Source organism: Psammomys obesus, unplaced genomic scaffold (assembly GCF_907164565.1).
Source record: "Psammomys obesus unplaced genomic scaffold, mPsaObe1.curated_primary_1811, whole genome shotgun sequence".
NCBI classification, from domain to species: Eukaryota; Metazoa; Chordata; class Mammalia; order Rodentia; family Muridae; genus Psammomys; species Psammomys obesus.
The window spans coordinates 18,378,041-18,399,847 of NW_026595981.1; the positions used below are offsets into that span (position 1 = coordinate 18,378,041).

The following is a 21,807-nucleotide window of genomic DNA, read 5'->3' on the forward strand; positions in this document are numbered from 1 at the left end:
AGCCCAGGACCCACATGGTGGAAGGAGAGAACCAGTTCCAAAACTTTTGGCTTCTCCTGCAAGATGGAACTTATATGTGCCTCATGATAAATAAGGACGCTGGGACTGTAGAGAGGAAGTGGATTTGATTTCCCCAGCATCACATAAGATGCACATAGAAGATAAAACATGTAGGCAGGAATAATGTGGATGGCTACCAAAGTGAAACTCTGTCCTTTGGGGGGTTTTTTTTGTTTGCTTGGGTTTGGTTTTTGTTTTTTCAAGACAGTGTTTCTCTGTGTAGCCTTGGCTGTCCTGGACTCCCTTTATAGACTAGGTTGTCCTCAAACTCACAGAGATTTATTTGCCTGCCTCTGCCTCCTGGAGTGCTGGGCTACCAAGCCTTGCTTTTTAAGCCTACAGCACCTGGTATTCCTAGTCTCCCAACCACTAAGCAGGCCTAATCCTGCTTCCAAGATCAGACGAAATCAGGCACATTCAGGGTAGTGTGGCTATAAAGTCATTTGGGCTTTTCATTAGAGTAATTAGTAGGGTTTAGGAGCTGTATACATGGACAGGCAGAGATGTTTTTGTTACATCAGTGCCAATATTCAGTGCAGCAGTAGACATTTAAAAGAACATTAGGGGCTCAGTGCTGGCTGTTCCTCCGGTGGTACTGAACCCACATGCAGTTGACAATATAATGGGATCCTCTTCTGGTGTGCAAATGGACATGCAAACAGAGCACCCATACACATTAAATATTGTCTCAGCTGGGAGTGATAGTTTTCACCAACGTCTCTCGTTTTGAGCTAGGGTGTCAGGTGTCCCAGGTTGATCTCAAACTCACAACCTTCCTGCCTTGGCCTCCTGAGTGACAAGACTAGATGTGAGCCACCAAGCCCAGGCTTTATCAGTTTCTGATTGTCAGCAGGCACCTGCTTGTTCTAAGCCAGGCTCTGAGAAAGAGAAGTGATAAGAGTTGTGCAAATCCAGAAAGAATAGCCCTAAAAGTGGGACTGCTTCCTGTCCTCCTAATTATTACTAAATACCCCATGCTGATGGGTGATAAACACAAAAATCTGCCATGGCAGGAGGCATCATCAGTTAAGAACACATACTGCTCTTCCAGAGGACCCAAAGTGGGCAACTCAACCACCTGTGTCCCCATTGTGAGGTCACCCATACATCCCATTACAGGGGAACGTGTTAGGAGATGGTCAGTGATTGAATGCACTCGCTGCTTTTGCAGAAGACCCAGCCTCAGTACCCAGCACCCACGTGGCAGCCTCCGACTTCTGTCCCCTAGACCCACACATACGTGCAGGCAAAACCCTCCTACTCATGCAATTTGAGGGAGGGAATACCGGGGTACACAAGCTTTGGGCTGGCAATACATCACCTGCTCCCTCTTTAACCCTTCCATGTATCCTTTTACCTTTGTCTTTAGACTTTCTGCTAATGAAGACATACATCTACTTTGTTTCGCTGTTACAAGTTTTCACACACCCATCTTGCAGAAATGCACATTTCCCTAATACAATTTGGGATGGTTCTTTCCTCAGACAGCATCACACTCTTAACTCCACCCTGCTACCTTCCCTGTGTCTTGATCCTTTCTGTGAAGATGCAGAGGACTCTTCACAATAAATAGGACTACTCTGTTAAATGCTGTCATAGACTAGGAACAAAACCACTTCTTATGGTTCTAGCAAATGAGCACAGGACACTGCACCCAGTTCCAAAGTCTTTATTGTTTTAGAAAAGATGATCCACTCAGTGGTATGAAGAGCTGTGTCCAGGGACCCGCCAGTAGTGCTAAGAAGGACCCCTCTATTCATACACCCAATCGTGGGCACAAGGCTTGTAGTCAATCAGTTCTTCAGGCTTAAACCATAGACGGATCTCTTTCTCAGCACTTTCCACCGAATCACTGCCGTGAATGATGTTCCTAAGAAAGAAAGCTCACTTGTTATGGTGTTTTAAACTCTATTCAATAATTAACAGCATGGGGCAGACAATGTAGACCTTATCACCTGACACTGAATAATTACATTCCCCAAGTATGTCAAAATTGATTACGGGACTAAGAACTCAATGTGTGTGTGTGTGTGTATGTATGTATATATGTGTATATATATATATATATGTATATATAGAGAGAGATAGAGAGAGAGAGAATGCTTGCCTGGACTATATGAGGCCCTCCACTGAAATCTTCAGTACAAAATATAGAGCTAAAATCCACTAGCTACAACGCGACTGCTCGGCGGTTAAAAGCACTTGTTCTTGCACAGAACCCAGGTTTGGGTCCACATGGGGGTTCACAGTATGTATATAACCCAAGTTCCAGAGCATCTGATGACCCCTTCTGACCTCTGTGGACCCAGCATGTATCATACCTGGAGGCAAAACACTCCAAAAACCTTTAAAAATCATGCCAAAAAAGCACACAACTAAAGGCGCTTGAATAAAGAGCCTTAACTCAATTAAAACTTCCAAGTTTTCCCTTCAAGAGTAATTATGACCCAAGACTGGTACTACTGAAAAAAATCTCCTCCTCAGTTTCCTGAAAACAGAAATAGGCAAGCCTCCAAAAGCCAGACAAGAGCCAGTCCTGCCTCTTTTTTTTTTTTTTTTTTTTTTTTTTGGTGGGGGGTTGAGGAGGCCTAGTCCTAAATTTCCTGTGCTGTTAAAACTGACCTAGAACTTTCTGATCCTCCTGCCTCCACTTCCCAAATGCTGGGCAACAGTATGTACAGCCTTAACTGGTTTTGTTTTGGGTTTTTTGTTTGTTTTGGTTGCTGTTATTTTGTTGGAGAAGTGGGAGGTTCTTTCTTTGAGACAAGGTTTTTTTGTGTGTGGCCCTGGGTATCCCATAACTCCTAAGTAGACCAGGCTAGCTGCTAACTGAGTTGCCTTGCCAAGGATGTGCTGGGATTAAAGGCATGCACCACCACTGCCTAAGAGAGTTCTTAGGAGTTTTTGTTATTTTCGGGGCTTTTTGGTTTTTCACGACAGGTCTCACTGTGTAACTGGCTGCCTGGGAACTACTATATCCCTGACTCTCCAATGTTGGGATTAAAGGGTGAGCCACCATGCCTGACTTGCATTTTCTTAAAAGTGATTTGCAAACCAAACCATGCCATCCACTCTTCTTAGCAACAATCTGTTTATAACACTTGAATCTACAAAGTTTGAGTGCAAATTATGGCTGAGGGAATCAAAGGGTTAGGTGTTACATCCATATATATAGCAGTGAACTAGGTGAGGTTAAGATTAAAGCCCTTTGTTTCCCACAGGAAGCACCACATGCAGATCTGTACCATGTCTCAGTTACAATTTTTAAGCAATCATTTATGAAAGTGTTTACATTTCCACCTTACACTAAGATTAGGTTTTTCTAACCTTGGGATATGCCCAAAATGTGGTATATTCTACTTTCAAATTAAGTTTTATTATCACCCCCCCCCCCATATACACAAATACACACACAACCTTACCTGCCAACTTGAATGCAGAAATCCCCTCGAATGGTGCCTGGCTTAGAATCAGCTGGATTGGTCTCTCCCAGCATCACTCGGCCTGTTTTCACCACATTGAGCCCCTCCCAGACCTTGACAGGAGAAAACACAATAACTTGAGAAAGAGCCATTAAGGGCAAACACACCTAATGACTGATCCATCAGTGAGATCAATTTATGACATTATGGTCAGATAACCTCTGCAGAGAGCAGGAGCCCGTGTTTCAAATTCATTTCACAAGTAGGACACAGGAGAAGACTACTCACAAAACAAAAAAAAGTGAAGAGAGGTCAAAGTCTGGAGAAAGATCAGGGATCAGTGGGAAGGGTCTAAGGGCCTACCTGGGAAGGCAAGATTTAATTGTAAAAAGAAAGAGAAGGGAAGGACTAGTCTAGGAACAGCAAGCACTCTACAGCAATTTCAGTGCCTTTTCCTTGCTCTCCACCAACCATCCCCACGGGAACATCAAAGCCACCCAGAAGATAATGCACTGGCAGTTCTGGACCAGAGAACTTTTGCATCGCATATTACATACTTAGAAATACTTTTCTAAGCCTAGGAAACATTGTGGTCAAAAGTACTTGTCAGCAGCACTTGGGGAGTTTGAAGCCACCCTGGTCTACAATGGACAGCTAGGGCTACACAAAGAGAAATCCTGTCTTTAAAAAAAATAATAAAAAATACTTATCAGGGGGCTGGAGAGCTGGCTCAGTGGGTAAGGGCACTAGCTGCTCTTCCAAAGGACCCAAGTTTGATTCCCAGCACCCACGTGGCAGCGGACAACTGTAACACCAGTTCCAGGGGATCTTGCACAGACGTACATGCACAGGGAAAAAAATACTTGTCAGAAATAGTGCTGCTTTGAAAGCAGGCTCGTCCTACAGAGATTTGCCTTAAGCTCTGAACTCTGCGTGTACACGCGCACAAGGGAGTCCTGGTGCCTGTGGAGGCCCGAGGCATCAGATTCCGAAACTGCGGGGGTGTGAACCAGCTTGTGTGGGTGCTGGGAACCTAACTCCCCATCCCTGTCAAGAGCAGCCTGAGCTCTTAACCGCTGAGCTCTCTCCAGCCCAGAGTTCTAAAATCTGATTTCCTTCCCTTCCCCCACCCCCAAACACCTAGTTAACTAACTCCTGCCTATCTACAGCCCCGGTACTAAAGAGGTTAGCAGATGGGAGTCCCGGGCCTGACTAGACTGCAGAGAAAGGCAGTCTCGAAAGAAAAGGGCCAGGGTAATTCCCGTTTGGTCCCACCCAAGCACTCACCATGGCCACCACAGGCCCTGAGTTCATGTACTTCACCAGCCCGGGGAAGAAAGGACGGTCTTTCAGGTCAATGTAGTGCTGCTTCAGGTGTTCTTCAGAAGCCTGGCAGATGGAGGATCTCATTAGAGAACAGACTAAAAAGGCTTAAATATGGCTGTATCCCACCCGAGGGTTGGGGATGGAGGGGGGGCTTTCCAACACGGCAGGTTCTTAATTCCAGGTTTGGTATTTCAGTACATTCAGAAACACCACTGTGGCAGAAAAAAAATCTATACTGATCATATAAAGGCACCCTTGGGCTGGCAATGTGGCTCAGTAGTAGAATGCTTGCCCAGCACGGGAGAGGCCTTCTGTACAGTCTCCAGAACCAGTTTTGTTGTTGTTGTTGTTTTGAGACAGGGTTTCAGGTTTTCCAGGCTGTCCTGGACTGACTTTGTAGGCCAGGCCTTGAACTCACAGGGATCCACTGACTCTGCCTCTCAGAGTGCCAGGATTACAGGCATGTGCACGGCTTCCAGCACCAGTTTTTAAAAGAACGACTCCGAGGAGAAGCTCAAGTACAGGTACACAGTGAATCCTCAGGACCCCCCACTTAGAGAGGAGAGGTAAGGACGCCCTGGAAGCTCACTGGCCAGCTAGCCTGGAGGACGTAGCAATGAGCAACACACTCTCAACATGGAAGGACCAATACTCACACATAAACACATCATGCAAAACACAAAGAGTAAGTGTTTACACAATGAGCTGAGCATTATAGCTCATGCCTGGAATCCCTGCACTTGGAAGACAGAGGCAGGGGGAATCACAAGCTCAACGCCAGCCTGGGATAGAGACCTTGTCTTCAAGACTCAGCCAGGCACGGGTGGTAGTGGACATGTCTTTAATCCCAGCCAGACGATCTCTGTGAGTTCAAGGCCAGCCTGGTCTACAGAGTGAGATCCAGAACAGCCAGGACTATATGGAGAAACCCTGTCTCAAACAAAAAAAAAAAAAAAAAAGACTCCTTATTGTCAGTGATTTGAGGCAAGATTTAGATGTGCCAGTTAAGAAAGCATCACGTTCCCCTGGTCAGTTGAGCCTTTTAAACATTTCAAATAACTTAAAAGATTTATGGCCAGGAATGGGATCACACGACTTTAATCCCAGAGCTTGGGAGGCAGAGGCAGGCGGATCTCTGAGTTGGGGGCCAGCCTCGTCTACAGAGTGAGTTTCAGGACAGCCAGGGCTGCACTGAGAAACCCTGTCTTGAAAAACAAAAACAACAAAACAGATGTGTATGAGTGTTTTGCCTGCATTTGTGCCCGGGGCCCAGAAGGCCAGAAAAGAATGGGTTCCCCTGCAACTGAAGTTAGAGATGGTTGGGAGCCAAACCCATGGCCTCAGCAACAAGTATTCTTAACTACAGAGCCCTTTCTCCAACCCCAAGAACATCCTTTCTTGTTTTCATCTTGAGACAGGGTCTGTGTAGCCCTGGTTGGCAAGGAAACTGCTGTGTAGACCAGGCTAGCCTCAAACTCAGAGACCTGCCTGCCTCTGCCTGTGAGTCACTCCTGTTTTTCGTTGTCTTTAAATTATTATGTGCATGGGTGTTTTGCCCTGCATGTACATCTATGCATCCATCCTGTGCCTGTCTCACGCCCAGAGGCGGGAAGGGGGTATGGGATCCCCTGAGACTGGAGTTCTGAGCCACGTTGAGTGATGGGAATTGAGCCTGTCCTCTGCAAGGATGAAGCGCTTTTAACTGGGCCTTCTCTCCAGCCCCAAGAACAAAAACTGATGCCCTTTGTTGAATTTCAGTAGAAATTTAACGTTAAAATAACCTTCATTTTCTTTAGACTGGGTCTCATGAGCCAAGGCTGGCCTCCAGGTGTAACCAGTGGTGACCCCGAATGTCTGATCCACAATCCTCTTATCTCTACCTTCCAAGTACTGAGATCTGAAGGGCTGGGATCCAACTCAAGACCTCATGTATGGTAGGCACTATACCGAATGAACTTCAGCTTCAGCTGGTGGCCACAAAACGTGGAAAATAGCTACTATCCTAGGCCAAGGAGGGACGCCGCCTTAACACCTCGCCGATCTCAAAGTTTCGGCTAAAGCACAACAGGATTGCAAGACCCCACCCTTGCACAGCGTGAGTTCCATGCTCTCTCCACTCCTGCCGACCCCGGAGAAACACAAGCAGAGTCTGCAAGGTGGACAGGACCTGAACAGAACCAGCCCGCAAAACCAAAGGGAAGCCAGGCCCTGGCACCGGCACCAGTCACGTTACCAAAGCTTAACCTTCCCAAGGGCGTCTGTCCTCCCCGGCCTGGGAAGGGGGCCAGCGGGCCACCACCGCCTGGTGAGGGGCGGAGGTCAAAAGAATTCTCCTGGGAGCGAAACCAGCCAAAAGGGCTGACTCGGACTCCAAAGGAACACCTGGACAAGGCAATGGAGGGAGGGCAAAACTCCCACGACCCAGCAGCAGAGGGGTAGGGAGCGAGGGTTGCGTTACCCGAAGGAACTTCATGGCCACCAGGCGGAAACCCTTCTGCTCGAAGCGCTTGATGATCTCGCCCACCAGGCCGCGCTGCACGCCGTCGGGCTTGATGGCGATGAAGGTTCGCTCGAGGTTGGCCATGGTCCTGGGGGAGCGAGAAGCGCAGTCTAGGAGGCCTGGCCGACCCAAGCCGGCCCAGGAAGCCACGTGGGCTCCCTCCACCGCCGCTGCCGCTGCGGAGGACACGTGGCTTTCCAGATGCTTCGGCCCCGCCCGGGAAGCCCAGGAAAGGGACCGCGGGAGCCTGAGCTGGGGTGATGTTGGGGTGGAGAGTGCAGCCCAGCCTTACCGAAATCCGACGGGTCAGCCGGGGTGTGCGACGAGCGACGGCAGCAAAGACTGGAGAGCGACCACCAGCCGGCGCGGGGTAGGGGAGGAGGGCGGGAGGGCGGGACGCGGGACGCCACACCCCGGAGGACCCGCTGCCCAACCCGGGACGCCCAGCCAGCCTGATCTGCCAGTTGTCTCTGTCCCCGCCCAGCGACCCGCGGTACACGCCCTCTCCTCTCAAGGCTACCGAGGGCCGTGAGGCAGGAAGTGATTTGTTCCCCACCCAGGTCCGCCTGCGCTTTGCTGCTGCAGCCTCCAACACGGAACCGGGTCCTGGATTCTATTTTATTTTATTTTATTTTATATTTTTATTAATTACAGTTTATTCACTTTGTATCCCAGCTATAGCCCCCTCCCCCGCTCCCTCCCTATCCCTTCCTCCTTCCCTCTTCTCCTATGCCCAGTCCTAAATTCTTAATCCAGGAGACATCTGCATTCACCTTTCCCTAGGGCACTGACGCACAACCGGACTCTCCCTGCCTTAGGGTACCGGGAGTCCTAACCTCTGAAATTCAACCCTCTGTTCCTTCCCCTCTGCTTGAGCTTTTAGCCTTTCTCAGCCAAAAACTGACAGCTTCCCTAGAAGCCACGTCTGTCCTCAGGCCCCTCCTCAGAAGGCCACCTGTTCCTGTCTCAGAATGACTTTCAAATTCCTAAGATAACCATGCCTTCTGACACCAGGATCTGCTCCTAGCTCTCTGTCTCCTCACCTACCTTTCCAGCCTCCATCAGCCACCCTGTTCACACCCAGAGACTGGATAGCTGCCCACAATTGCCCTACCGGCTGTACCCACTTCAACCTGAGACTCCCCGGGGAAGATTCAGACTTCCTGTAAATTAACAGCCTGCCCAACTAAATTGACCAAGGGTCAATTTAGTATATGAGACTATCTCAAAATAAAAGAAGCAAAGCCAAGTGTAGCAGACGGCACATGCCTGTGCTAGCATTTGGGAGGTGGAGGCAGGAGGATCAGGAGTTCATGAACAGTCAGTGCTACACAGGGCAGAGTCAGCCTGGTCTGTCTCAAAATATACAAAATGAGGGGTTGGAGAGATGGCTTAGCAGTTAAGAGCACTTGCTGCTTCCCATACTTGAGGTGGTTCACAACTGTTAACTCCAGTTCCAGGGGATCTGATGCCTCTTACATCCAAGGACACATGCCTTTATGTGCACATACCCACATGCAAAACACACACACACCTACACATAATTAAAAAGATAAAAATATATCTTTAAGAACTAACTATATACAGGGGCTGGAGAGATGGCTCAGCAGTTAAGAGCACTGTCTGCTCTTCCAGAGGTCCCCAGTTCAATTCCCAGGAACCACATGGTAGCTCACGACCTTCTATACTGGGATCTGATGCCCTCTTCTGGCATATAGGTGTACATGAAGACAAAGCACACATATACATAAAATAAATCTTATTTTAAAAATACACACCTACACAAAGTGAGGGGCTGGAGTGGGGTTGACCCTTAGCACCACGTAAATGGAGTACGGTAGAGCATCCTTGGCTACACTGGAATTAGGGGCCAGCCTGGATAAGGAGGGTTGAAGATTGAGCTCTGTGGCAGGCCCATTTGTGTAGCATGCACAAGGCCTTAGGTCCATCCAATCCCTAGTCCAGAATTCTATATTCTCAGAAGCCAGGCATGTCAACCTGCAGGCGCTCCTCACCTCCTGACTTCTTCACAAGCCACCACTACCCTAAAGGTCCCCAACCCAATGTCCACACCTGCTTCATGTCTATGCACAGAACAACAAAAAATTACAGTGCCTCGAACACTGTGAACCAGATGCCGCTTCTCCCAGTTTAGAGCTCGACCTGGCGTCCTGAACAGCAACAGGAAAGAGGTCTATGGTGCTGCCCAAAACACTCGACTGGCCCAGATGAGTCAAAATGCCCCAAATCCTCCTCCAGCTCCATTCCATCACCCCCGGCTAAGGGTCTGCTCAGACTGAACAAGTCTTTGCTCGCTGACCACAAGGATGAGCAATTTATACTCTACATTTCCTTCATGCAGGCTGTACACTGGGCACCTTGGCCTACATTTTTTTTTTTTTTTTTTTTTTGATTCCCAACAAGAGCACTACAGTTTCTAGTGACTCTAGCCCTGGTTCAATCAAGAGGATAGAGGATACACCCTGCTTCAATGGTTCCCTGCTTCTCTGAAGGAACCAGCAAGCTCTCTCTCTGTTCTCCATGACACCAATACAGAGGCACTCACTACCTGACACGGGAGTCTCCCTCAGTCTGCTGACCTCAAAACTCAGGTCATCACCATCGTGGCTCCAGCCCAACTGGTCGCCTATAATTACTCAGGTAGATAACAGCCCATCATACCTCATCATTGTCCCAAACCTCAATTAACAAGCACATCAAGCAATGCCTGTTACTTGCCCTCCTCATTCTGGGACCATTTCCTTCATTCTCAGTCTGAAGCACACTGATTTCCTGGGTTGGTTGGCTGTTTTTTGTTGTTGTTGTTTTGTTTTTTCTTTTCTTTTCTTTTCTTTTTTTTAAAGACAATCTCACTGCATAGGCCTGGCTGGACTGCACCAGTCTGGCCTCAAGCTTGCTACAACCCTACCTCTTCCTCCTAAGTGCTGGAATTATGGCACATGCCACTACACACTATGTCTGTTTTGGGTTTGGGGTTAGCAAATACCAACTGTCCCAAGAATCTGGAAACTTCATTGGACATCTCTATCCTGTGAAGAGTCATCTACCCCTTAGTCAGGTCACATACCTCCCGGGCCTACAGCAGGAACATCACCCCTTCGCAGGACACCAGCTGAGGGTCAAGCCTACAGAAGACAGTTTTTGATTTGGGGGTAGCTACAACTTGTAACGATTCCCCTTGTAATTTTTGTTTTGTTCTGCTTTGCTTTTTTGAGACAGTTTCTCTGTGTAGCCCTGGCCGTCCTGGAATTTACTCTGTAGACTAGACTGGCCTCAAACTTTGGGATGCACCTGCCTCTGCCTCCTAAGTGCTGGTGCTAAAGGCATGCACCACCTTACACACCCAACTACAATTTCCCATCTCTTCTGAGAGCCTCTCAAGAACAAGATGGGCATATTTCAATTCTCTCTTTTTTTTTTTTTTTTTTTTTTTTTAGACAAGTGCTTGTGGGGTTGGTGATTTAGCTCAGTGGTAGAGCGCTTCCTTAGCAAGCGCAAGACCCTGGGTTCAGTCCTCGGCTCTGAAAAAAAAAAAAAAAAGACAAAATAACAAAAAGACAAGTTCTTGTATGGCTCAGGCTGACCTCAAAGAATAAAGCTAAGGACAACTTTGAAGTTGATCCCACCTCCTGAGTGCTGGGATTACACTGCCACCCACCATGCCCAGTTACTTGGTACTGGGATAGAACCCAAGGCTTCAAGCATTTTAGGCAAGACTCTACCAACTAAGCTATACGCCCAGCTCGGGGTTTTGTTGTTTGTTTTGGTTTTCTGAGACAGGGCCTCACTATGTAGACTAGGCTGACTTTGAACTCACAGACATCGGAGTACCTCTGCCTCCTGAGTGCTGGGTGGCCTGACCACCACACCACACCCAGTTGTTTTATTTTGATTTGATAAGATTTCACTCACTATGTAGTCCAGGCTGGCTCTGTTTCCTGAGTGTTGGGATGGCATGCCTGGGCCAAAAGACTCAGTTTGGCCCTTTATTTCTGATGAATCCTCTGATCCCAGCAGTTTTAATAGCCTCACACATCCTCCCCAGATGTTGCTATCTCAGTGCCATAACCAAAGAGGATGCAGGTGATGAGAAGGGAGATAGGCAAAGAGATGCCTATGTATCCAAGGTGGTAGCTCAAACCACAAGAACAAACAAAAGAATCTCCATGTGTATGTTGAGGCCCATATAAGTAATTTGCAAATCATTTACATCTGTCAGATCAGGTTATCCAGAAGCCAGTGCAAGGCTAGATAGCAACACAAAGTAACTAACTCAACTGACCCAACCCTGGAGATGAAACATTTTAATCTACCAGTGGCACTTCACACTGCACAGGGAGTCGCAGCTCCCAGAGGTTCCTTCCAGGTCCAAGGAAGTTCCAGAAATATCTAGAGTTGCCCGTCCTCTGTCCATGAGAACAGGGTAAGTATGTGGAAAAGCAGGTGCCCTCCCGTCACTCATAGATCCAGTTCTGTGCACAGCTCTTGTAATCCACCAGCTCCTCGGGCTGAAACCACAAGCTGATCTCCTTCTCTGCGCTCTCCACAGAATCACTGCCATGGATGATGTTCCTGGGTGGGGAGAGAGGCAGGATCGTTACCAAACCCAGAAAGATGAACCTGGCCACAGCACCCTGCACTCCACCGCTGACAGCCGAATGCCATGGCAGCAGAGAAGCCAGAGTCCCAAGTACTTCAGGCATGGCGAAAGAAAGGCATCAAAAGGATGACTTCCTGTGAGTGAGTGGCCCTCCCGGAAACACCAGAGTGCGAGCCTTTAGGAACATTCCAGCCAGGCTCTACATTCAAGAAAGGTACAGTTGATGGATACAGACAAGGAAGCACAGGTGACCCTCCAAGTCAGCTTCCCCCTTCAGAGACAGGAAGATGAAACGCCCATTTAAAAGTGACCGGAAAGAAAAAGAAAAAAAGGAAAAAAAAAAAAAAAGTGACCTGAAGGGGCTGGAGAGATGGCTCAGAATCTAAGAGCACCGGCTGCTCTTCCAAAGATCCTAAGTTCAATTCCTAACAATCACATGGTGGCTCACAACCACCTATAATGAGGTCTGGTGCCCTCTTCTGTCATGCAGGCAGAATACTGCATACATAATATACATAGATAGATAGATAGATAGATAGATAGATAGATAGATAGATAGATAGATAGATAGATAGATAGGCAGGCAGATAGACAGATAGGATAATGAATGAATGAATGAATGAATGAATGAATGAATGAATGAATGAATGAATGGAGGAAAATAGATACATACATACATACATACATACATACATACATACATACATACATACATACATACATACATAAACTGTAATGTTGACCTGAAACCTGGTACAATGGCCAATTCCTGTAATCCCAGCACTTGAGAGAGAGAGGGGAGGGGCAGGAATCAAGAATTCAAGGATAGCCTCAGCTACATGGCAATTTTGAGGCTAGTTAGCCTACTGGAGGCATCATCTCAAAAAACAAACTAGGGGTGGAAGAGAGGACTCAGAGGTTAGGAGCACCGGCTAGTCGTCTAGAGGACCTGGGTTTAGTTCCCAGCACCCATACGGTGCTCACTGTATCTCATTCTATCTGTAACTCCAATTCTGGGGGGAGGGGCGTCCAATGCCCTCATCTAGCCTCCTTGGGCACCAGACATGAAAGTGGTACACACACATACATGCAGGCAAACTATCCATACACGAAAAAGAATAAGTAAAAAATAAACTTTAAAAGTAAAATAAAATAAATGATAAAATAAACTGACCTGCAGATGATATATCTATTTCTAGCCTCAAAGCCCAAATTCTCCTAGCGAATAATTGAATTTGGGAAAAGGGTGAAACATCAGTTCTTACCTGCCAACTTGAATGCAAAAGTCTCCTCGGATAGTCCCAGGCTTAGAGTCTGCAGGGTTGGTCTCTCCGAGCATCACCCGACCTGTCTTTACAACATTCAATCCCTCCCAGACCTCCAAAGACAAGAGAAGATACAGTCAAAAGAGAACACACTTGGTAGAAAACCTGGCATCTGATGATTCAAAACAAAAGGCTCCAGAACAGGGCCCTCTCATTCACCAGACAAACAGAATGCCTTCTTGTCCCAGTACCCAGATCTCCTGGTCACCCTGCCCTCCTATCCTCCCAAGATCCATGCAGATCCGTTCACCTGAAAGCCATGTCCTTTTGAAATGGTAAATGTTGCTACTGAGGTAATCCCACCACCCAGAAGTAGAGGGCAGGTGGATCTCAGTAAAGCCAGCCTGGTCTACATAGAGCGTTCCAAGATACAGCCAGGGCTACATAGAAAGATCCTGTGTTGGAGACCCCATGATATTGGAGATACCAGAGTCATGGGATACCTGCCAAGAGAAAGAGGCATATGGGTGTGGAACCAGCTCAAGACAGAGAAGTGTGTGCAGTCAATAAAACTGAAAGGGGGAGATCTGAAGAGAGCTCTGACGTCAGATATAGAGATGTACAGTTTGGAGTTCGTCTTGCTTTGGTCCAGTATTTCCTTCCTATGTTCCCTTTCCTCCCTTTTGGAATGGTAATGTATATTCTGTGTCATTGTATCTTGGAAGTATGTGATCTGCTTTTTTACTTTGATTTTGCAAGAGGTGACAGTTAAGAGATTGCCTTGAGTCTCATAAGAGACTTGGAACTTTGGGCTCTTATTTATTTATTTATTTGCTTGTTTGTTTGCTTTTGGGTTTTTTGAGACAGGGTTTCTGTGTAGCCTTGGCTGTCCTGGACTTGCTTTGTAGACCAGGCTGGCCTCGAACTCACCGAGATCTGCCTGCCTCTACCTCTGCCTTCCCCAAACGCTGGGATTACATGTGTGTGGCCATTCCCAGCAAACTTTGGACTTTTTTTTTTTAATTATGCATACAGTCTTCTGTCTGGATGTACACCTGCACACCAGAAGAGGGCACCAGATCTCACTGTAGATGGTCGTGAGCCACCATGTGGTTGCTGGGAATTGACCTCAAGACCTCTGGAAGAGTAGCTAGTACTGTTAACCTCCAAGCCATCTCTCCAGCCCCTGAACACTATGATAGACTATGGGGGCTTTTAAAGTTGGACTGAATACTTTTTTTTTTTTTTTGCATTATGGTATGGTTACAGGCCTATGGGGACCAGGAAGTGGAGTGTGGTAGTTTGAATAAGAACAGCCCTTATAAGCTTATATATTTAAATGCTTAGTCACCAGGGAGTGGAACTTCTACAGAAAAACTAGGGGGTGTGGCCTTGGTGGGGGAGGTATGACCTTGTCGGAGGAAGTGTGTCACTGGAAGTGGGCTCTTAAGCTTAAAAGCCCAAGCCAGGCCCAGTGACTCCCTCTTCCTGCTGCCTTCAGATCAGCTACTTCTCCAGCACCATGTCTGCCTATAGGCAGACAGATATGCCTGCCATGATAGTAGTGGACTAAACCACTGAAACTGTAAGCAAGCCCTAATTAAATGCTTTCTTTATAAGAGTTGTCATGGTCTTGGTGTCTCTTCACAGCAAGAAAACAGTGACTCAGATAGAACCCGTCTCAAAAAAAGCCAAAACAAATAAATAAAATACTAAAAATGGTACCTCCCATTACTTCCCAGCACTGATAACATAGCATAGTCCTGACACCATGTGGTCCCTGAACACTTCTCATTCCTACCTTCCTTCTTATCACCATCCATCCTAACCTTCTTTCTATATTTTAAAAAGCAAAGTTGTGTCGGTGTAAGTAGAAGAATCAAAAGCTCCAGGCCAGACTGGACTACCTAAGCGCAGCCTGAGTTACACAGTGAATTCTAGGACACAAGGCTAGAAAACTGACATACTAAGACCCTATCTCAATAGATCATTTCTAGAAAGAAAGAATGAAAGAGAAAAGAATACACTTATTTCATCTCACAGCTATATCTAAAGTGTCTAAGAAGGAACTTGGCATAGATATAGCAAGCTCATTCCTGCGTAACTGAGTCAATAGTTTCCAACCTTCCTAGTGCTGAGACCCTTTAACACAGTTCCTCAAGTTGTAGTGACCCCCAACCATAAACTTATTTTCATTGCCACTTCATAACTGCAACTTTGCTAGTTATGAGTCATAATGGAAATATCTGTGTTTTCAAGTTGGCTTAGGCAATCCCTATGAAAGGGTTATCTGACCCCCAAATGCGTTGCGACCCACAAGTTAAGAACCAATGGACTAAGTGGTACTCTAATAAACCAAGTTCCCTGTGCTCCATGGGAAATTAACCAAGCAGGTTTCTCCCAGGCCTGGGTCTTGAGCTTGGCAAACACAAGTACATTTTCTTTGGTGGATCAGAAAGACAATTCTCATCTTACCTGGCTGTCCCACCAGCCTATTCCCTTTACAACAAAGAGGACCTGGCACTCAACACAGGAAATGCAATACTCACTCTGCTCTACTACCAAGTGAGTCATTCCCATCAACATCCCACACAGCCACACTCACCATAGCAACCACTGGTCCTGAGTGCATGTATTTCACCAGGCCAGTGAAGAAGGGACGGTCCTTCAGGTCAATGTAGTGCTCCTTGAGAAGGTCCTCTGAAGCCTGTTACAGAACAGACAGTGAGAACTGGCTCCAGGTGCCTAAGAACCCTAGGTTTTCCTTTGTTTCTCGAGTCCATAGCAGATTGTATAGCCCTCTATAGAATCATGGCAGATATCTCTTCTTCCATCCTTCACCAAATCTATATCCTCAACAACAAAAATGTCAGGGTAAGAGAGAAAAATGTACTTGGACGCCAGGCAGACTCAAACTACAGTGACAGCCACTTCACTGTCTGTGCTACCAGGCACATTATCTCACCTCCTTAAGCCTCAGTTTCCTCCTAGCAACTATGAAGACAGGAATAAGTTCCTGTCAGAGCTGTCATGAGAGATGGAGAAGAAACATGTACTTAGCATATACTATTTTGGGGGTTCATTTCTTTGCACCTCCAGGACCTAAATTACTATGCAAGTCCACACTTGGCTCTCATTATTCCACCATGCTCTCCCCTTAGCATTAAGTCTACTCCTTATACTTTAAAAAAAAAAAAAAAAAATTATATAAGAACAAAAATTGGTGGCTGGAAAGGAGGCTCGGCAGGCTGCTCTTAAGAGTTTGGTTCCCAGCACCCATATCAGGTGGCTAACATCTTGTAACTCCAGTTTAGGGGTTTTGATACCATCCTCTGGACTCCAGATGCACCTACACACACAGGTTCCACGCTAGCCAAGGCTACACAGTGAGACCCTGTCTCAAAATCAACAACAGTAAAATAATAATATCCTCAACATTGCAAATTAAATTCAATTTAAAATGCACTAGGAGTCATACCCCTGGCTGTCCTGGAACTTGCTGAGTAGAGCAGTCTGGCCTCAAACTCAAGAGATCCGCCTGCCTTTGCCTCCCAAGTGCTAGGATTAAAGGCGTGCACCACCACCACAAGGCCCAGGAGCCAAAATTATATTGCTTTAATGGGAAAAAAAATATTGTCCTCCTAATATATTTGTGTTGAGAATCAGAATTCACATTGCATAAATTTGTCTGAAGATGGTTTCTTGGCCAATCAATCCTTGGTATTTACTGGAATATTGTTATCCGAGCAGGTGGCTCATGCACATAATCCCAGCACTTAGGATGATTGGAAAGGAAGGTTCCAGACCCGCTGTGCCTAATTCTATATGTATATGCTTCACAGGTTTATTAGAATTGTTTCTGTTCTGTCAGGAGCATCCCACAAACAAAACTGCAGTTTTCTCCCTGAAAGTCCCATGTATCAGTCAATGCCTAACTTATGTTAAGCACCATCAGGTAGCAATTAGTAAAGCAAAGACTGTCTTCCCAACAACCTACTTCCAAGGCTGGGGTGGAGGGGTTGGAGAGATAGTCTCTAAAATTATCTGCTTAGAAAGCTAACGACCAAGAGCTCCAAAAACGCCCAGAGCTGAGTCAAAAATTACAGCTCTGCAGTAAGAGGTGGGATTCTGTGTTGTTAAGACTATTTTTGAAAGCCCCAAATGACTCGGTTTGTTCCAAGATTCAGCCAACATGCTTAGTCACTGAGAGGTTTTTAGGTTCCAAGAGACAGGAGACAAGACAAACACAGAAGTTCTGCAGGGTTCCACTATGCTCCGCAGAATCAACACAGGAGGAGCGAGGTCTACTCACCTGCATAAATTTCAAACCAACAAGGCGGAACCCCTTCTGTTCAAAACGCTTGATGATCTCACCCACGAGCCCCCGCTGGACCCCATCAGGCTTGATGGCAATGAAGGTGCGCTCACTGTTGGCCATGGTCCTGGGAACAGATGAACACAGAAATGAAACAACAGGACCGAAAAGACCCTCATCATAATCCTCCTCTCAAGAGGATTACTCCCATAAAACTGGCTACCCCAGGTCTCTCTAGTAAAATCCCAATCGCTGCCCAGTTCACTCACCAGTGAGTTATTATGCTGACGTGGGGAAGGGCACAAAAGCAGAAACTGTTCCAAAAAGCAGAAATCAATTCCATTTGATTTAATAAGCTCCTATTGAGCTCTTCCCTGCACTTAATGCTTTGATGGGATTAAGGAAGGAGATGTAAAACTAAGACACGCTCACTAAAAAGCCACCATTTTTTCCAGTAATACAGGTGAGGGGAAACTGCACTGATGTGGTTTTCCTTCTGAAAGTTACATCTGGCACAAGACACTTCAACCTACAGCATTAGAACCAGCAAGAGCTTTAGAGAATATGTCACGACAATCATTTTCATTTTACAAAAAAAAATGAGACTTCCTGGCCCTCTGTGATTTGGGATACATCTACGGATGTAATGAGAAAAAAACCAAACCTGAAGATGCATGCCTTAGGAAGGCTAAGGCAAAAGGACAGAGAATTAGACCAGCCTGGACAACGTAAGACTCTGACTCCAAAAAAAAAAAAAAAAGAAAACAGAGCCGAGTGTAGGGCACATGTCAATGATCCCAACCTGAACAGGGCTCCATGAGACTGTTTCAAAAACAAAACAAAAGATATAATATCCCTGCTCCATCATGGATGGGGGAGAGACTCAGAAGGCTCTAAACTTAGCCCTGCCTGGGGAGCTATTGGCAATTAATAGTTGGGAGTGGGTGGGTGTCATTTTCTTCAGTGGTACAGCCATGAGTAAACTGTTCATGCTCCAGTAAATAACTCCTCCATCCATCAAGCAAGCAACTCTAATTAAACTCAGTGAAATACACACACACACACACACGCAGAAAATATATAAGACATGTAAATAGGAGGGAACTTGTTGGAAGAAGTTCAGCAGGAGCAGGCGAGAAGAGAGAGTGTAAAGGGGATGAAATTACTAAATATATTACATACATGTATACAATTGTCAGAGAATAAAAGGATAAAAAAAAATTGAAAGTCCATCATGTAAGAATAGCAACTAACATTTATTAGACTATATATTTGGGGAAAGTGCAATGAGTACTGTGACTAACCAGTCAACAGTAAATTATGCGAGAAGCATAGCACAATATCTAACACGGGACATCTTCCAGGAAGGAAGACACCTGGAGAGCATCCATTCCAGAACTTTCCATTTCCAGGGAACACAAGTCTCACAAGATGAAAGGAGACTCCACCTTGAAAGACAATACCTAAGACGACAGCAACACCGGTTCCTGCCTCTGACTTTCTGAACTTGGGTTAACCTCTAATTTTATTCCCTAAGAACGGGACCTGAGACAGCTAGATGGTTCAGTGGGCAGAGGCTTTGTACCACAAGCTTGAGTCTGATCCCTCAAACCCACTCCACGAAGCTATCTTCTGGTGCGCACGCGTGCTAAAGCATGCAAGCAGAAAAACGCAAATAATAACTAATTTTTACTGATCATCTTTGTTGGTGCCTTCCTCCCCTCTCCTGCCCCCCCCGATCTGTGACCTGCATAAAAGGTTGATTTACTCCAGTATCTGTCTTTGATACACTGGGAGCAAAGGGCATGCCCTAAGTGGCAATCACACCTTCCAAAGGGAGACAGACAGAACCCTCAAGACTAGCTGGAGGGTCTCTCAAGGAACGTGGAGCAAGCATAGATTCCTCAGAAACGGCCTACACCTACGAGGCCAGAAACAGCCCCGATGAAACCCTCTGCACACCGATCACACACCAACTTCTCTCTTTTTTTTCTCTTTCTCTCTCTCTCTCTCTCTCTCTCTCTCACACACACACACACACACACACACACACACACACACACACACACATGCACACGCACACGCCATTTATTCAGCGAGTATTGCTGGAGTACCCAGCCCTGTGCCCAGCACGGGTCTGGAAGAAGAGCAGGGTGCAGCCCTGCCGCGCAGCCTCACAGGAACTGCAGCCACGGACAAAGGCGAGCCCACGTGGCGTGTCAGGCTGACAGGTCGGTGCCTGTCCACCGCCACGCCTGCGCGCTTCCCCAGCACCTCTCGGCGACTGCACCCTTTATTTAACGCCCACCTCCCTCTCCGGCCAGCTAGACCCTCGACCTGTCTCCTTCCCTCTCCGCACCCGAACCCCGCTCACCCCTTCCAGCTCTTTAACTCCGGCGGCGTCTGCCTGCACCGGAAACGCGCGCGGCTCGCGCGGAACCCTTTCCTACAGCTCTGATCCGGGGGAGCGCCTTCGGCGGAACACCGCCTGTTCCCGCTTCCTCTGGTGAGTAGGAAGTTATTCTAGGGAACACGCTTCCAGCGTTTAACTTCCGACGCTGGGTGTGGTGTTTTGGGTGATTTTTATTTATTTATTTTATTTTCTCCCAGCTCGCGGCCATCTTTTGTTCCCGGGGACTCACTTCCTCCGGTCCCGAGAAAATTTGGTTTCCCGCCAGGTGGCGCTCACACTGCATGAAGTCACAACTAGAGCTTCAGAGCATGCTTTCGTCCTGTCAAGTAACAAATGTGCTGTGTGTCCGGCTGGCACTATTCTAGAAGCTTAGGGATAAAGCTGTACGCTCGCTAGGGGCTTCTGGTAGGGTTGAGAATTGGGACAGAGAATATAAAGAATATTGATAGTGAGTGCACAGTGTTACGTAAGAACCGAGCGGGGGGGGGGGGGAAATAAGGTTACGAAATCTCTGCAGAAGTGATGCTCAGAGCTACAGGAAGTTTAGTTATAAGGGAGCAAGCCTGTGATTACCTGAGAGCCAAGAAATACAGAGAATGCTGGATGGTAGGAAACGCAGGAGGAGGATATTTCTTATTATCCTTGTTTGCAGGGTCTCGCTAGGGTAGCCCTGACTCTCCTGAAACCCACTGTGGCTGGCCTCCACCCACAGAGATTACCCCTGCCTCTGCCTCCTGAATGCTGGAATTAAAGGCATTTTTATTATTTTTTATTTATTATCTGTAAACGTGTATGTCTGTGTCAGAGCGGTGTCACATTCCCTGGAGCTAGAATTACAAACAGGTGTGAGTGATCTGATGTGAGTGCTGGGAATCAACTTGGGTCCTCAGCAAGAACAGTGTGTGTTCTATAACCACTGGACCAACCCTCCAGGACAGATAATTTTTTTTTTTAATAGAGACTAGGATGTTGTTCATCGAAAAAGGCTTTACCTTAATGGATGCACAGCACTGGGAAGGCTGAGGCAGGAGCATCAAGACTTACAGGCCACCTAGGTGAGAGAGAGAATGTGTCCCTCAAAAATAAATAAAAACAAATAAATAAGTACATAACAAACCCTTGGGAGCACAAGGCAGGCAAAACATCTTTGTGAGTACAAGGCAAGTCTGATTTACACAGTGAGTTCCAGGCCACTCACAGCAACACAGTAAAAGCTTGTCTCAAGAAAGAAAGAGAGAAAGAAAGAATGAAAGAGAGAGAGAGAAAGAAAGAAAAAAAGAGAAGGAAGGAAGGAAGAAAAAAGGCAAACACACAGTCCACTTACAAGATGAGGAAAAAAGACAAGAATAGACATGTCACAGGCAGAATATAAAGATGACAGGGGGCCTGGAGAGACGGTTAAAAGCACTAGCAGCTCTTCCAGAGGTCCTGAGTTCAATTCCCAGAAACCACGTTTTGGCTCGTAACCAATAATAACATCTGGTACCTCTCCTGGTATGCAGATACTTATGCAGGCAGAACACTGTATACATAATAAATAAATAATTAAAAATATTAATAAATAAATAAAGATGACAGGAAAAAGGAGGAAAAAGAAGATAGAATATCTGTTTAGAATGCACAAGGCCCCAGGTTCAATCCCCAGCATTACCTTCACTGGGTATAGTGATCACTATATGACTATGAATGAATGCCTGTCAACCCAGCACTTCTAAGGGTAGGTGCAGGAAGATCAGAAGTTCAAGGTCATCCTTAGCTACACAGTGAGTTTGAAGTCAGTCTAGACTTACCCAAAGAAAAAAAGAAAAGAAAAGAAAAGAAAAGAAAAGAAAAAATATCAGACCTAGTGGCTCATGCCTGTAATCCCAGCCCCCTCAAGGCTGAG

General features: G+C 46.5%; 2 protein-coding genes across 2 annotated transcripts; both read right to left on the reverse strand.

Annotated features, from left to right (window-relative positions):
• Positions 1–1,713: 1,713 nt before the first annotated feature.
• Positions 1,714–7,702, reverse strand: LOC129686102 (nucleoside diphosphate kinase B). Its single transcript, XM_055619806.1, has 5 exons — positions 7,601–7,702; positions 7,267–7,396; positions 4,770–4,871; positions 3,483–3,595; positions 1,714–1,930 (listed from the first exon to the last, which is right to left on the reverse strand). Exons 2-5 carry the CDS (start codon positions 7,390–7,392, stop codon positions 1,813–1,815), a joined length of 459 nt encoding a protein of 152 aa, XP_055475781.1. The 5' UTR covers positions 7,393–7,396; positions 7,601–7,702; the 3' UTR covers positions 1,714–1,812.
• Positions 7,703–11,618: 3,916 nt separating this feature from the next.
• Positions 11,619–19,974, reverse strand: LOC129686103 (nucleoside diphosphate kinase A). The gene is made up of 5 exons (XM_055619807.1): positions 19,884–19,974; positions 17,507–17,636; positions 15,800–15,901; positions 13,195–13,307; positions 11,619–11,901 (listed from the first exon to the last, which is right to left on the reverse strand). The coding sequence occupies exons 2-5, from the start codon at positions 17,630–17,632 to the stop codon at positions 11,784–11,786; spliced, it is 459 nt and encodes a 152-aa protein (XP_055475782.1). The 5' UTR covers positions 17,633–17,636; positions 19,884–19,974; the 3' UTR covers positions 11,619–11,783.
• Positions 19,975–21,807: the final 1,833 nt, after the last annotated feature.

Coding starts and splice junctions, on each gene's coding strand:
- LOC129686102 (XM_055619806.1), bottom strand. CDS start 7,392: ATGGCCAACCTCGAGCGAACCTTCATCGCCATCAAGCCCGACGGCGTG. Junction 4,872..7,266: donor TGGCCATGAAGTTCCTTCGG/GTAACGCAACCC, acceptor TCCATCTGCCAG/GCTTCTGAAGAACACCTGAA. Junction 3,596..4,769: donor CAGGGCCTGTGGTGGCCATG/GTGAGTGCTTGG, acceptor TCTCCTGTCAAG/GTCTGGGAGGGGCTCAATGT.
- LOC129686103 (XM_055619807.1), bottom strand. CDS start 17,632: ATGGCCAACAGTGAGCGCACCTTCATTGCCATCAAGCCTGATGGGGTC. Junction 15,902..17,506: donor TTGGTTTGAAATTTATGCAG/GTGAGTAGACCT, acceptor GTTCTGTAACAG/GCTTCAGAGGACCTTCTCAA. Junction 11,902..13,194: donor TTTTGCATTCAAGTTGGCAG/GTAAGAACTGAT, acceptor CTCCCCACCCAG/GAACATCATCCATGGCAGTG.